We start from the raw sequence: 16,761 nt of genomic DNA, 5'->3' as shown, positions 1-16,761 counted from the left end.
TAGGGAAAGTTTCCACATTCCCCAAGTGCAAGGGAGGAACACTCTCCAAGCAAGGGGTTTGCAATGAAGCTGATTCCTCAGCTCCATGTCTTCAAAGAGACCAAAGCACCTAATTCACAATGGATGCAGGAGGGATGAGGCCTTTGAGAATCTGAACCTAAACATCTAGGCCACTTTTAGAAAAATTGGATTTATTTCCTTAATTTCTTAATAATATTCTCTCCTCTTCCCTCTGTGTATGGGCACTCACACACTCATGCTCTTTCTAAAAGAATCCTAAAGCTTGCAATCTGTCACTCAACAGAAAAAAACCAGAAATAGCCAAGTACAGCAATGAATAAAATTATCCCTGCACATATAAATTTACAGCATGTCAATTAAAAATCCCTCATGAGGTGCAGCACTGGGCTTTGTACAAACCTCTTTGCAAGTGGTGCGTTCCATAGCGACAGAATAAAAGCATCAGGAGTCGAGTCTTTCAGCCCAATATCTCATCTTTTAACCCAATACAACACTGGGCTACTATTTCTGGCAGGGATTCAGGAAAGCACTTAGAAATATTCATGCTTGCCAGCACCCTCCTGAAAAGTGAGGCTTTCCTGAATGAAGGGATGTGATGCCACTGCATTATTTTCATGGCAGCCATGACTTTCAGTCATCAACGATACACTCTTGATCTATAAAAGAATATTTAACCCAAGGGCTTTGAAAATGGTTGCTCTCTTTGTGCAGGAAGCCTGGCAACTTTTAAGTGCTAATTTTATTCCAGACAGAAATCAAAATGGCGTCTTCTGTAAACTGATACCAGCCTGAGAGCTTTTTTTTTCTTTTCTTTTTATGATGGATTTTTTTTTTAACACATTACACTTGCTAATAAAGCCACTGTTGTTATAAAAAATAAATTATTAAACAGCATAAACTGATGTTGAACACACTGATTTTAAGTATGTTCTTAGCTACTGCTAAACAATAGGTTACAGAGGCAGGAGGGGGAGAGCTGATTACTTATGCTTACTATTACTTCACCCTTTAGAGCCACAATGACCTTAGTTTTTTCTTAATCACCAGACTATTCAGCAGAGGGAAAATTGCAACCATACTGAATATTTATCAACCTCTAAATGCAGCCAAGTCTCCACACACAGAAAACCCAGATATCAACATGTCAGCATGTGACCTCAGCTCCTCAGGAAAGTAAGTTCATGCACTGTGGGATATGTTCCTATGGCTTCTTACCAAAAGTGGATGTTTTAACTTTTCTGGGGATGAAAAGCTGACTCGTTTACAAATCAGCCAGGTTAACAACTTTAAAAAATCGTATTATAAACATATTAGTAAATAGATCGGTAGCAGTTTCTACTAGGCAAGCTTCTCCACACCATACAGGTTTCATTCCTTTTTTTAAGGGCTAAGTTGAAGCCCAGATTCATGCTTATGCCACTCCCTGATGCCCAGGAGAAAGGACCATCTCAGTAGCTGCTTTTCCCTCCCCATCTGAGCTCACAAACGCACTTGACTGCACAGGAAGGGACACGTGGAGATCCAGAGTGAGCCAAGATACTTCAGCCCTCAAACATGAAGAGCCTAAAAAGTCTTTTGCATTTATATTTTCATCTGTGAAGCAGCATAAATATGGATGTTGGTTCAGTCACATTTTGTTAAAAATGGTCTTAGTAATGAAATCTTTAGTTAAAAAAATAAATATATATATATATTTTTGAGACAACCAAGTTTTTTATGTAACAAATGGTACCATTCCTCTATCCAACTACTCCACAGACATGGAAATTATGACATGAATGGGTTAGTCACACACAAATGTATATAAGAAGTGAACAGCATGAAAGAGCCCCTACAACTGGATAATTTTTCAACAATTTTCTATGCTCTGAAGGTCGCTTTGAAAAATCCATGTGGCAACTGTCAGCTGGACAAAAGCCCCTCTTTGTAGCACTGCAGTTTCCCAGAATCACCCTCATCCCTGTTCCAAAAGGAATCACTGCTGTTATTGTGTAGGATTAACAACTGGACAGCAGAACGAGACAAAGCAGAAGAGGAAACCAGCACAGCCAGTGGGACTTTGTGCAATGTCTCCATGCACTTACTGTCAAACTGCTGGGTGCTTGTTCTTATCTCCAAGCTCCCAGAATCACACCAAGATTCTGGGACCGAGTTGCTTATCAGTCCTCCCAGATTTTCAGTGGGTTACAAGGGCACTTCCAAGACTTCTCTAAAATCAGGGAGGGGTATTGAGTGAGAGAGGGGAGAAATACATCAAAAACCAGCACAAGGCTATTTGTGAACTTGTCTTCACAAATCTAATATTAATTCCACATTTTCTTTATTTTACAGATTGTGCTGTTTTATTAATGAATAAAAATGAGGAGGGTCTGTACAAACTACAGGTCAAAAACCCCACCTTTTTATTGGATGATACAGTAATTGGTCAGTCATTCAAAATAATATCCTTCTGAGAGATTTTTTTTGCTTTGTAAGTCTCAGATTAGTAGTAAACAAAAAAGAGATGATAAGGAATAGTTGAAACGAGATAAATACTATGAATAAAAGAGCAGAAAGCACTACTACCCCAGTTCCTTTGCACATTACCTTAATGAAAGCAAATAAATTCCTATAATGACTGCATGCGGATGTCAAATAAACACCTTCCTTTTACAGTATCAACAGTAAATTAAACTAATAATTTTAAAAATCACGTTAATCCACCGACACACCGAAACACACAATGAATTCTAAGTAGACCAGGAGCTCCCCTGGAGCCATCAAGAGATGAACATGCAAAACACTGGCATGTGTTTTTCATGCTATCCTAGACTGGGTGTACTCAGAACAGGATATTTAAAACAGATGAAAAAGGATAAGCATGCAAGTAGAAGACAGACACAGTCATCTTTCCAACCAGTTTGTGTGTGTGGCCCCAAAACAGACCTCCAAACAAAAGCAGGAGCCTGCATTTTCTTAAGTATTAACAATTATCAGTGTTTTATTGGTGTCATCCTACTTTGTACATCTCTCGTGCAGGATTTCATCACACAATTTCCAGACCAACAGAGCAGTTTGCATCTTCAGCAGCTGAATGTCTGCAATGTGGCTCTACAAGCCCCTGTCACTGGGGCTGGAGCAGATGTGTCTGTGAGCTGCCCAAACCCCTGAGGTCTGCATGGCCCACCAGCCCTTGCCCTGAATCATTACCTGCCAAACCACTGCTGGAATTCCAAGGTCTGCTCTTTTGAGGAACTAGCAGGACACTCCAACAGCATCCCTGCCAAACCCAACAAAAGCTCTCTGAGTTTGGAGCTAAATGGAAACTGGCCCTGAAAAGAGATACTTATGAATATATGGAGTTGAATCTACTAGGGTGAATTGTTGTGATTTTGAGAAGTGAAAGGAGGTTCACGTCTGTTGACAAACCAGAAGATCTACACCAAGGCAGTTTGCTGAGCAGGCTGGACATCACTAGAGAAATGGAGCTAGAGAAATGGAGCTGCAGTGGTGTAAGAAAAATTGCTCTTTCCAGAGAGTACAGTTTAAACCCTCTGCAAATATTTCAGAGAAGAGTAATGAACTGCTCAAGTAGATGCATGAATACAACGTCACTCAGAGCTACAACAGAAGAGTATAAAACCACAGAGGATTATAGACAAAAGAAGGGGATAGAAGAGCAAAAAAAGAGATAAAGACACTACCAAAGCCTAAACTATTTGTAAAATATAATGCTTTTTGTCCTTTCCTAACTGGATAAAGGCCCATGGAACTGGCTGGTATTACCTGCCTCTACTAAACCACACCAAAGAAAATCCCCACACGTAACTCAGAAACTAGAAGGAAAAGGAAGCTGGATGAATGTGAGAATCATGGGAGAAAACCCATGAAAAGCAGGAACAAACCAGCCATACATTACAGATGGACTTAGGGCTGCAAACTGAAGGATACTGAAAATGGAAGTGTTTCAAAAAAACCCCCAAATCCACAAATCCCTCCCAGTGTCACAACATCAGCTCTCCTGAAGAACCAGCCTCTGAACTGCAGAGCTGTTCTCATTCCCACAAAGAAGCTGTTTTACACCTTCACATTGCCAGGCAGACCTTCAGCCACACATTAGCAGTTCTTAGTGATGGGAAACTCATGTTGAGGGCAGCTGAGCAAGGCACTGAAACTTGCCTTTTAACTATTTCATGTCCTTTTTTCATATCACCTCCTGCCTGATTCTCCTGCACCTTGAGCTCAGAGCACCACAAGACCCACAGCTCAGGAACTGATCCTCCCATCCTTTTCAGCTTCTCCTTTCACCAGAGGGCAGGGAAAAAAACAACAGGTAAAAGTGTCTCAGAGCTCCCTTTTGTAATAGAACAGATTATATTGGGTAAATATTCTTTTGGGAGATTTCTCTCAGTACCAACACAGCATACTGGCTGATCAGTTTTAAAGATGGGCACGGAGGGATGTCAGATTTCAGGCAAGAAGCAAGTTTCTCAAAACTATTACCACTCAAAATACACTGTCAGGCTTTCAAACAGATGTTAGATTCCAAGTGTTTTTGAAAATCCAACTATTTAAAAATCTCTAGGTGTTCAAATCACAATCCCAGCAGATTAGAGAAACAAAACAGTTTGAAAAGAGGTATGAACTATGAAAAAATCCCACTTTGCTGCTGTATTCTCTCAGCATTTAACATTTCAGCATGAAGTTCTTTCAAATTACTGTAACACTGTGCATAAAGAAGTTCTTTCAAATTACTGTAACACTGTGCAGTGTTCCACAGTTCCACAGTACAAAGTGGAACTGAAACACAGAAAACTGAAGGATTATTTGTAAAACAGAGAAATCATTATCAGAACAGAAAGATTTCTCTACCAGCATGAAATCCAATCCATTCCTGGTTTTGACTGAAGCAGCCATCACACCAAACAAACGAGGACTTGAACAGAGAAGCTTGTTCAAAGCCTTTTCTTACAGATTTTTTTTTTGCACCAATGGACCTTAAAAGCCCCACTGAACTTTATTTAAAGTCCTTACCAGTTAACTTCTTCACAGGTTGGAGCCGAACACTGATAGACTGATGTGTGAGTAAGGGGGAGGATGGAAGGGAGCGGGACATGCCCTCCATAATCCGAATGTGCTGCATACCTTCGGTCACTGGGAGAGGTGGGAGAGCGTAGTCTGGTTCAAAAGCACAGTCGTTCTCTGTGGAGGTGCCTGGTGGGAACAGAAAAGTACAAAGGAAGTGGTTAGAATACAAGGAAATATCCTGCTTTCATCATTCCTAGACAGAGGACTGCCTGGCTGGGGGGAACGGGGAAAGCTGCTTTCTCCTCTTCATCCTGCACCATCTTAGCACTTCCCTTGAAAAAATTATACCTATTATGAACAGCACAGCCATGAAGAAGTTATTTTGACTTTTGTCAACATCTGACTGTCAGAGTCCTAGAGTCACCAGTTTTCAATATAAGGCAGACAAAGCAGTATTTTTTTTTGTTGTGCATTTAGATCGTGTATTTCTAAAAAACCTTCCAGCTAAAAGTGTGGGGAAAAGAGATATGCCACAAATCTCATGTTCTTGAGCTACAAAGAGGGATAAGAGCAGGAGTTCCAGCTAGCTAGAAGCAGAGTAAGCGGGAGAATATTCACAAGGTTAAGGGTGTCCATATTCACAGCTAAGCTTAAGCTGCAGCTCACTGACCATTCATAGGCTCAGATTTCTGGCCCTTGTTGAAGTGAGTCCAGAGACAAGCACAAAGATGACCCAAGGGCTGGAGCAGCTCTGCTCTGGAGACAGGCTGGGAGAGTTGGGGGGTTCAGCCTGGAGAAGAGAAGGCTCCAGGGAGACCTTAGAGCACCTTCCAGTGCCTGAAGGGGTTCCAGGAAAGCTGGGGAGGGACTTGGGACAAGGGCAAGGAGTGAGAGGACAAGGGGGAATGGATTAAAACTGGAAGAGGGAGATTGAGGTGAGACATGAGGAGGAAATTCTTCCCTGTGAGGGTGGTAAGACCCTGGAACAGGTTGCCCAGGGAAGCTGTGGCTGCCCCATCCCTGGCAGTGTTGAAGGGCGGGTTGGATGGGGCTTGGAGCAACCTGGGCTGGTGGGAGGTGTCCCCACCCATGCAGGGGGATTGGAACTAGATGATCTCTAAGGCCTCTTCTAACCAAAAGCAGTCTGGGATTCCGGGATTCTATGAGGACCTTTAGCCTAAAAAAACCTCATCCCAAAACAGAAGAAGAGAAGCCTCCAAAAGCAGTCACCACCTCCAGCTCTCCCCTAACAGGGAGGCACCCAGAGCCACATGAAGCCTGTTCGGGGGTCACGTTACTACAGATCCACATGGAAGACACCAAATTACATGACAAGAGGAGATAAACCACTGAAGACACACATTGCTAACTGCAGCAATAAATATTAATGGCAAAAAAAGGGGAGGTGCCCAGATAAGCAAGATGTGGGAGCTGTGAGGATCCTCCCTATTAGCTGTAGAATATGGAAATCTCTGGTCAAGAACACTTGGTTCTCCTCCTCCAGTCAATACGATTAACAACCTAACACAGACAACTCATCATTCATCTGCAAAACCAACTTACAACTGGTCACATTAATATTTCAGTACAGATAATGTAGGAAGATTACACTCGTGCCACACCTTTAAGAGATGGATTTTAACTTCTAGTGCCTACTGAAATTTTCCTCCATGAAGACACTCATGAGCTTTTTTCCCTTGGATAGCTGTGGGGATCTCAATGGCTTGCCAAGAACAAGTTTAAAAGAGAAAAGGTCACTGCTAGACTGAAAGGGCACACAGACCAAAGTGGGAAGCAAAAAAGAGTAAATGCCTTAAATAGGTGGTACTCTAGGAGATGATGGACTAACTCTATCCCAGACAGCCAAGGGACAATGTGACCAAAACAATGTATTATTTATAAGTGGAGGAAAAACCCATCTTGAAATAACTGTCAAAAATCTTGGCCAAGCTCCTCAAGTGTACTAAGAGGTAGCATCATTTGTGGCTAAAATCCATCCATTACTGATGCCAACTTCCAGGGACATTTCTCAGCATTGTTGTACCATTCTCTACGAGAAACCAAAACAAACACTAAAAACCTTTACACACACACCAGTTCTGACAATCCAAACTCCTCTTACTTACTCTCTTGCTTGCTGAACACTTGTCACATTCACAGTGGTTAACAGAACACAGATTCAAAGCCAAATCCTTTAAAAGGTGATTTTCTTTACCTTCCATGTAAGTGTGCTACAGTTCAATATGTTTTATTCATCAGAGACTGTCATTATTGCCACGAACCATGAGCCAGACACCGGTGTTTTCCTATTAATTTCATGCTGCTTTAATTAAGTATGCACATCAATGCTCTAACGAGTACAGCCTTTTCAGGGGGAACAGATCACTGCTATTTTTCTGTTCTTTTTTGATTGTTCTTGCTAAAAGATGCTATTGCTGACAGTATCATGCCTTTGATATATATAGAGAGCCAAATATATACGTATATATAGATGCACGTGTGTGTGTATACAGAAAAAAATATTTGGCTACAGTCAGAGGAAACTAGAATTATTGCCTTTTCCTTAGAACCTAGAACTACTACACCTTTCCACTGCACTTACTATCATGTCTTCGTGAGCAGCAGCAGCTCAGCCTTGCTTCTCAACCCGAGACCATCCAAGTGATGCTGCCATGTGCCACCCTGACCACCCACCACCAGCTCTGCTTCATTGCAGACTCTGGGTCTGTGCTTGTGGCCATCCCCAAAGCACTTCATCTGCCCTCTCTAGTCACACACACCAGCAGCACTTTGGTGTGTAAAGCTGCATTCCTCTCAGGTTTATTTGTTGTCCACAAAAGAGGTGTCTACATCAAGGGAACTTATCTAGAAGGACTGGAGTTTAGGACAAAATTCAACTAATGAAAGATTTTGGGTTTCTGTTCAGAAAGAGAAGAATTCCAGCCTGGACACCCCACTGACTCCATTCATGACCTCTTCATGGACTACAGAGGGAGTTGAGAGCAACAGGCAACTCCACAGCACCCACCCACACTCAGGCACTTGTGGGTCATTTGACACACATCTGAGCTACACACAACGACCACAGCTTCAGAGGTGGGAACACTGCCATTCCTCACATCTCCTTCCACCACACCTCACACCCCATGCCCCAGGGATGGGGCAAGCAAGTGCCAGTCTTGCCCATACATGACACACAGGACAGAGCTGCTGCTCAGCACAGCTCCAAATCCCAAGTTTGATCATCCTGCTTCTCAGTTCTTCCTGAACCAAAAGATGCAGTGGGTCTGCTGGTGCAGTTGGGCATAATTTTTCCAGGAGGGCATAATTTGATACCAAGCTGCTAATAGAAGGGAAAAAAAAGAAATAACTTCTTCCAACTGTGCACTGGCAGTTGTGATTATTGGCTCCATTTAGAGCTTCTTGAAAGAAGCTGATCAAGTCCTTTGCTTTTTCCAGGGTTCTTCTGAGCTGAACACCTCCTGCTGACTCTGCAAGTCTGCAAATCACCTGAGTGCCAGGAAAGGCAAACCAGCATCAGTGCCAAAGCTGGCACTGGCAGGAACAAACTATGATGTTTTTTCAGAATACATTTAGCACCAGAAATTAATATATATTTATTTGCCATCATTGATTTTAGTTCTTAAAAACAAAGTTGCAAGTTTTCTCAGGCTAGACTTCAAAGGTTGAGGGAACTATAATAAACACCAGGCATCTTCTGCAGCATAAGGTCTGGGAAAGACCTAAAAGTCTGTGTGCATTTAACTGGTTGTTATGGTGTAAATTTGCAGTATTGTTGACCAATCTTTACCTAAATCAAGGGCAACTGGGGGCAGCATCTTATATAGAAACAAAAGTAATTATAACTTTGCTGAGTTTTCAGGAGTATTTTCCCTCAACTGCTTTTCAACAAAACCAGTGAACTCACAAAATATCCACACCATACTATTTCCCTGCCACAGATGTCAAAATCTCCTTCTCATCCCTGACAAACTAAACAAACACACTAACAAGGTAATTGAAACACTCTTCAATTTGTTTCAGTCAGAAAGAATATTTGGTTTATCAAACCCTCAAATCAGGGATCATTCACGGCTGATCTGGAACTCCAAGTTTGTCAATAAAATATATTGAAATAAAATGTTACTGCAAAGTGTATTTGAACTAATCAACTATTTCTTTAAGCATTCCAAGATACTAAATGACTCTATGAATAAAGCTTTACAAACACCTGCAATACTTGGGCATCACACACAGCAACAGGGAAATTTAAACACAAGCAAGATGATGACCTCACTTCAGTTGGCTCGTTTATCTAAGCATAATAAAACCCCTTACACCAATAATATGAAAAATACACATTAACATGTGCAGACAGGTAGCAACATGGACACAGAACAGGGCAAAGTTAAAGATAATACTTTTATGGAGCCAAAACTCTTCTTCCACACTGTAGAAAGCTTGCATCTACAGTCACATCCACTGATCCTAATATTCAGGAGAGAAGCTTGTTTCTCCCAGAAGTTGGAGGGATTTTTTTTACCTGTTTCCCCCTCTACTCCCTCTCATGGTTAAACTTCTTGCTGGCTACTGCGTTTCCTGGAGTGATACTCATGAAGGCAAACAGACATAGGTTGATCACTCTTTGCCAAGTATTTACAAAAAAATGCCCCATGTCCTCTGCCCCAAACTGGTACTTTTCCACAGCAGCCAAGATGCTGAATAAAGAGGCTGAAATGTAGAGAATAAAGTGTCTGAAATGAGTCTGGGGAGACCCAGCAGCTGCTGCAGCTCCTAACAACAAACTGAGGGACAAAATGCAAACAAACCAAAGGACATCCCAGGGACCAGTGGGAGAGGAAGAGGGAAAGGCTCAGCCCCAACAGCAGCAACTTGATCTAAGAGTGTCTGGAAAAGAGCAACCATTCCTCCTTCCTGAAGGTCTTTTGTAACCAGAGTGATTCTGTGATTCTATATTCCCCAGCACAGAAATCCAAAGTGACCTGCATGCCAGCTAACATGGAATATTGTGTAGTTATAAACTCCCTTGCTCCTTCCTAATTTTATTCCACTCTTCTACCTTAAAATAAGAACATTGTAAATAATACATTTTAAAAATAGTAATAAGATGATCCTTTGCTAACCAAGCAGTTTCAGCTGTTGATGTTTCACAGAGCTTCCAAGTTTTAACTCTGAATTCCAATCCCCCTAATTCTGATCACAGGCTGTGGTCACTTGCATTAATTTTGCCTGGGCAACGCTGGGATACTGCCAAAAAAGAGCAATACTCTGGATAAAATGTCTCCATAATAAGTCAGGACACCATGACAACAATAGACTTGAACCTAAATGAAAGGAAAATTATGGCTGCAATCTGAAAGAGAAAGTAAGTCACTGCACATAGCACCTACTAGAGCCAGGCTTCCAAAATGTGCTTCTTAGTCTCTAGAACGGTCTGAAAATATCAGCGTTTTCACAACCCTCACAAATGAGCAAATGCTTAAAACTTTAAATAAACTGCTTCAAAGGACACATAGGACAGGGCAGATGTCAGAGCTGCTGCTGTCAGTGACAGAAATCCCCTTTACATGGCTTTAGTGGTAGTTTTAGTCACCAAGCTTCTTGTGAATGATGGATAACCAACAAAAGTATGTAGAATCATTATTTAAAAAATATAGAATCTGTTTTTACTCCTGTCTTTCTGGGACCTTTTGTCCTATAGGATGAAACAAAATGAAGTTCAGTCCCTGGGCAGGAAGGCACAGGACCCCTCTCTGTCACTTCCCAGGGACTGGGGGGAAGGAGAACCTGCTCACTGAAAGGTGCCTGGTCCTCCCCTTGGCAATAAAGGGGAAGGCAAGTGGTCACCACATACCAGTGGCCCTTTGCTTTGCACTGGTGCAGGGTGAAGGCTTCTCACACCAGCAACAACCTCCGGCCACACAAGGGTGACGCTGCAGGGAATTCCTCTCAACCCCTTCCCACTACACAAAGGCAGCCTGATTTGTGAACACTGGTCAGTTTGTAGGTATGTGGATAATAAGAATGGGTACAGGACTCTGCAGGAGCACATAGTCTGATGGAGCACACAGAACGATGGAGCACACAGAATGTGCAGAGAAAGGTGAAGGGATGAGCAGCGAGGCAGGGAGGCAGCACGACACTCAGGTTTACCTTGCCCAGATCGGCTCTGGCGGGAGTCTACGCTTGCCTGTCTTCGGTCTGGTGGCTCCTCGTTCCCTCCATCTGCATGAGAACCAAAACAGCAGAAGTAGAACATCATAGTGGACAGGTCAGGCAGATGCAACTTTTCCTTGCGCACCATCTCCTATCTCGTAGGGGCAGCAGAACCAAAGGTCCCTGTTGCAGACTGAAAGTGGGGCAAACTGTGACAGACTCCTGAGCTCTTCCTTCCAGTTCCTCCCCAGCAAAAGAGCTCTGGGAGGTCCTCAGGATCTAAGTAGGCTTTTCATTTCTCCTACTGACCCCGTAGATACTGAAATGAAATAGCAACCAAACTGTGCATCTTCACCTCAGTCCATTAAATCAAAGTATAAAAAGTATTAAGCTTAGGATGAAAGAGATCCAGGTTAAAAAAAAAGTATTCCTTGAAATGGTTTCCCTCAAAAATGATTTGCCAGTTAAAAAAATGGGAAGGCAGGGAAGAACAAAACCACTCTTATTACATCCTCTTGAAACTGTTTAGGAAAACAACTGTAGTTAGCAAATAACTAATCCATGTGGACCAATGAAGAGTGGGAAATGATGTACAATATTACACAATTAATTACATGCTGGTCTTCATTGATCAAATGACCAGATTAGAAACAATAGATACACACATCAATAAAGATGCTTGAGTGCACAAGGTTTATACAAGTTGAGAGCAAAAAACTCATCAAGCTTTGCAGATTGTGAAAAGCAAAACCAGGCATTTAAAATGCAGGATGTATTTCAGAGGTTATTACACCTTATGGCAGGGGAAGGGGAAGTTTTTAGACTATTTAAAAATAGTTTTGAGGTAATCGAAGTCATAAATAGCTGTTTAAAAACCTCAGTAGTTGATTATAGAATTTATACTTTTTTATTATACTAAAAGCAGCTGCACTCTGATATGCTTATATCTATATTTATATCTCTATATATGTCCAAAGTTATTTGTGGGGCAGGTGTGCTATGCCATAAAGTAACTCAACTTCATCAACTCATATTTCATGCAAGTTACATCTGTTAATCTGGCTTGGAAGGTAAGCTGTGTATTGGAGCACAACGGCAGACTTAACAAGGTGACTGAAAATTTAAGCCTAACTCCACCCCCCCAAAAAAACCAACAGGACCACAGCCCAGGCCATGGAGAGGCTTTTTGTCTCCTCTTCCCTCAGCAAAACACTTCCAGCCTTCAGTTTTCCTGCTGCCACCTTGAAAAGGTGCCAGTGATGTAATTTTCTGTCACCTTTGCATTCTGCCCTGCTCACACACCAGCTACATGCAAAGCTCAGCATCCTACAGCCAGCCAAAGCATCCCAGAAATCCTGTATTTTAAACCAACTGCTCATGGCCTGATAAGCCATCACAACTGCCAGGTGTCAAGGAGGCCACAGGCCACAACATTTTCCCTACTCAGTTTTCTATTCTGATGCATAGAATCTCACACTGGTTTGGGTTGGAAAGGACCTAAAAGATCATGTAGACCCAACTCCTTGCATCCTCCCAACCTCACCAGGTTGGTCCAAGCCTCATCCAACCTGCCCTTCAACACTCCAGGGACACTTCCTGTGCCAGTGTCTCACCATCCTCACAGGGAAGAGTTTCTTCCTCATGTCTCACTTAAATCTCCTCTTTCCCAGTTTTAATCCATTCCCTCTTGTTCTCTCCCTCCCTGCCCTTGTCCCAGGGCCCTCCCCAGCTTTCCTGGAGCTCCTTCAGGCACTGGAAGGTGCTCTAAGGTCTCCCTGGAGCCTTCTCTTCTCCAGGCTGAACCCCCCAACTCTTGCAGCCTGTCTCCAGAAGGTTGCAAGGATGTGACATTGCAAATATGACTGCAGTTTTGACTTATTCAAGGAGCCTTTAGGAGACTGGAGATGCCCTCTGGGGGTTAGTTACACTGAGTCTTCCTACAGTCCAGCTGGCATAAAAGAGCATTAACCTAACAAAGGACTAATAAGTCACCTTGTCTATTTTTACTTGTCACACGTGATGCTGGTTTTCAACACTGCTTTGCACACAGATACAATCATTGACACTAAAGGCCCCTCAACTACAAGCCCACATGGACAGTCTCTAAGTTATGAAGAGCACAAAAGTTCCAAATATAAATACACAACACATAAAGAGTTCCAAATATAAATACACAACACAAGATAATTATAAGGAATGAAAGTTCCAAAAGATGAGAGTTACAAAGAGAAAGTCACAATATTAAAATCAGGAGTGAAACCCTGTATTTATCAAAAGCCACATAATCATCACCAAAAGACAAACTCAGTATTATTTTTCTGGCATAGTTATTGTGAGTGATGCTAAACAAACACCTTGTCCAGGACAGTCCTACTAAACCCCATGTGGGTCCCAGCAAAACCTCCCCCCTGGTCCAAAGCTGGCAGAAGGCTGGACTGGTTCCAGTGGAGATGGACTCTGATGGAAGGATCTGCTGCAGGATGGGACCTCACAGGAGATCACTCACACAACAGTCCAGTTATGTGGCAGAGATGGACCAACAGCCCCATCCTGCCATGAGAATAACCCAAGAGGTCCCCATGGACAGGAAGATACAACATAGTAGGGCTAAAATGCAGTTTAAAAAACTCTCTGAAATAAGACTTCAAAATCTGATGCAATTTTTGTTTTTAAAATGATGCCAAATCAAAGGAATGTTTTGTCATGTGAAACAGGTTTTAATTTCTTCTTTAATTCAGAGAGTAACTTTTTCCATAGTACTTTGCAATGAGATTTAGATAACAGCTTAACCCTCAGTTAAATACTCCTGAACACCAAAGGCAGCCAATATGTCATTACGTTAATAATAGTTCCACTATCATAAACAGATGTTCCAAATTAACTTTAAAATGCCCTTCTGCTAATTCACCTCAAAGAGCAACATAATCCCCAAAAACTCTTATATATGCCTGACAGTGAGGGGAAGGTTCTGAAAGTTAAGGGGGAAAAAAAATTAATAAAGGACTTTAAGGACTAAATTTAGCTTTAAATATAACAACATTCAAGATTAGTAAAAAATACACCATCATTCCCTGGGGACCTGTGCCACCTGGTGCTGGACCAGGCTGTGAGCAAAAGGAGATGTCTTGCTTTCATGACACAAGGTGCACTAGGATAACTGGAGCATCAAAGCACCAACCTGCACTTATCACAGCTGGTCAGTAGCTCTCCCAAAATCTGGTTCTCCCATTAACAGGAAAAACAAGGTTTATCCATTATTACAACCTTTTTGGTAGGGAGGAAATGGAAGCTGCTGTTTGGAATTTACCCAATACCACCAATCTAAATCCTACTTGGATTTTCTACAATGGAATCAGTTTGAGACAAGCACATTCTTTATTTTAAAAGAAAACCCCATCAGCTTTCAGCCCAAAAAAGCACAGGTTTGGGTCCCTCAGAAGTCAGCTTCCCTACTGAGTGAAGCAGGTGTCTTCCAAGCTCAGTTAATTTACACAATGTGAGCTTAGTGACACCAGACTAAACACCAGCAGCAGTACTGCTGGATACTCCATGTCTACATAGGAATTAAATCTATTTAAGATCACTTGGAAGGACAAGGTTTCTCCTGTACAGTCACTTGGCCATAACAAAACCAGCACTCATACAAACCAGGGTAGCAGAGCTGGGTCCTGCTCTCTAAAGCTTTTCAACACTGGGATGCAAAACAGTGCCAACTTGCTGCCAAAGCCATCAGCTTTGAGGACAGGAATTGCTGCCCAGGGTCCAGAGCCTGCTGTGGATTTCTCAGGTAATTTGCAAGTTATTAAGAGGAAGAGAAACATGACAGTAAATTAACTTCCTGAATCAATTTAAGAGGGTGGGAAAGGAAAAAAGAAATCTGATGAGTCAGCATGTATGATGTCTTTGGTGGGCATGCAGTGGTGTTGGGTGCAGCTGCAGCAAAGGCTGTGGCTCCCAACAGGCATCCTCAAAACTATCCACAGGCTCCTCATCAGGAATATTTTGAGACTCAGCAGAGCTGGTGCCAGGCTGTCCCCTTCCCCTCTGTGCAGGAGTGTATCTGCACGCACACCTCGTGCCTCCAGGCAGAGCTGGCACCTTCTCCCTCGCAGGCAGGAATTGTGGAATGATGAATACTTGCAATAAAAATATAAAAAATACAAACAAACCAAGGCCAGGCAGCACAGAGGGCTGGTACCTGCAGAACTGCAGATGTATGGTGAAAAGGCAGAGGGCTGCAGGAAGCTAAGGAACAGCCCACAGTTAAGAGCTGAGCCATTAAACTATTTCATTTTTATCTCTCTTTGCTACAAATCAAAATTTTGAGCACACTCCCTTCCCTGCAGTGGAGAAGCAAGGTTACCAGGGAACAATACTATACATAATTAAAGAGTTATCTTAATATACATGCAAAAAAAGGGGCAAATGATTGTTGCTAAGGGAACATTAATTCTCACGTTTTCAAACCTCCTAGTGCTTGAGTTTACAGTCCTGACAGTGTTCACCTCTGTGTGGGGATTGGGCTGTGTTGTTCCAAAAATACTGATCGGTATTTTACTTATACAATGCTTTCTGTAGTTGTCAGTATTTGCTTGAGCAACACCTATGATTGACAGGCACGACCTACCCTTTGGACAACAGTGTGCAGACAGTATCACTCACGGAAGTGCAATCAACTCAGTTGCTGGAAGGACAGTCAACACTGAACTGCCACAGTTATTGACCAGTCCCAGATGCCACATCGAAAAGGGGTCACCAAAAGTAAATCGGTCGTGAAATCATTGCTAGAAACACACAGATATCTGTGTTAATTGAAAATAAAGATCTGACAGAGCGAGATAAACCTGGCTAAGGAGCTTCTATAGAAGCAGAAAAGTTATTTTTTGCAAATGCCACAGGGGAAGTGAATGACACAGTAGAATACTGGCTCAGTAATCCATGTTCTCTGGTAGGTAGCAAAGAGAGGGAGGAAAACTTCAGTGATTTTTAAATTTTTTAAAATATCCCAGTGTTAAGGAAGTCCACTAAGACTTACATATCATTTTCATTTTAGAAAGATGCTGTCTCATCAGCACCCAACAACCCTCCAGCTGGGATGTTGGAGAGAAACTGGGGTCAGAAATCCAGAGGGCAGCTCGAGTGGGTGATGGTGTGGCAAGCAGACAGCAAATAATAATAGCTGTTAATTCTCTCTCTCAATTATTAAGGGATTAAGTCATCTCAACACGATCATGTTGAGTAGCAGCTCCAGAAAAGCAGTCTCCTCTCCTATAAATGGGGCTGAGAAATGCCTGCATTGCTCCCCCCACCCTCTACTCTACCAGTTTCCCATTTAAAACCAATGACACAACAAATCCTCTCCAATACACAGAACTCAGTCCTTTGAACGGACCAGTCCTGAGGGGAAAAGAGAATCCCAAGGCTTTCAGCAACCCTACCAAATAAATCCACTGCACAAAGCACTGCATCACAACGAAGAGCAGCCTGCAAACAGGAGCAAGATGCAGCAGCACGATCTGCTGTCAGCTCAGAGCACAGCACTTCCAGCATCCCCTC

The 16,761-nt window shown here is 42.4% G+C and overlaps 1 protein-coding gene across 1 annotated transcript in view; it reads right to left on the bottom strand.

Moving 5' to 3' along the window:
• Positions 1 to 16,761, bottom strand: part of TANC2 (tetratricopeptide repeat, ankyrin repeat and coiled-coil containing 2) — a 192,334-nt gene that overhangs the window by 129,965 nt on the left and 45,608 nt on the right. The window contains exons 2-4 of the mRNA XM_009999327.1: positions 11,203 to 11,274; positions 8,508 to 8,510; positions 5,146 to 5,214 (exon numbers count right to left, since the gene is read on the bottom strand). Of these exons, the coding sequence (XP_009997629.1) occupies positions 5,146 to 5,214; positions 8,508 to 8,510; positions 11,203 to 11,274 (144 nt within the window). The remainder of the gene's footprint in view (positions 1 to 5,145; positions 5,215 to 8,507; positions 8,511 to 11,202; positions 11,275 to 16,761) is intronic.

Source organism: Chaetura pelagica, unplaced genomic scaffold (assembly GCF_000747805.2).
Source record: "Chaetura pelagica isolate M959 unplaced genomic scaffold, ChaPel_1.0 scaffold625, whole genome shotgun sequence".
Classification (NCBI taxonomy): Eukaryota; Metazoa; Chordata; class Aves; order Apodiformes; family Apodidae; genus Chaetura; species Chaetura pelagica.
The sequence above is the reverse complement of the archived record's forward strand: the minus strand, read 5'-3'. Positions and strand labels throughout refer to the sequence as shown.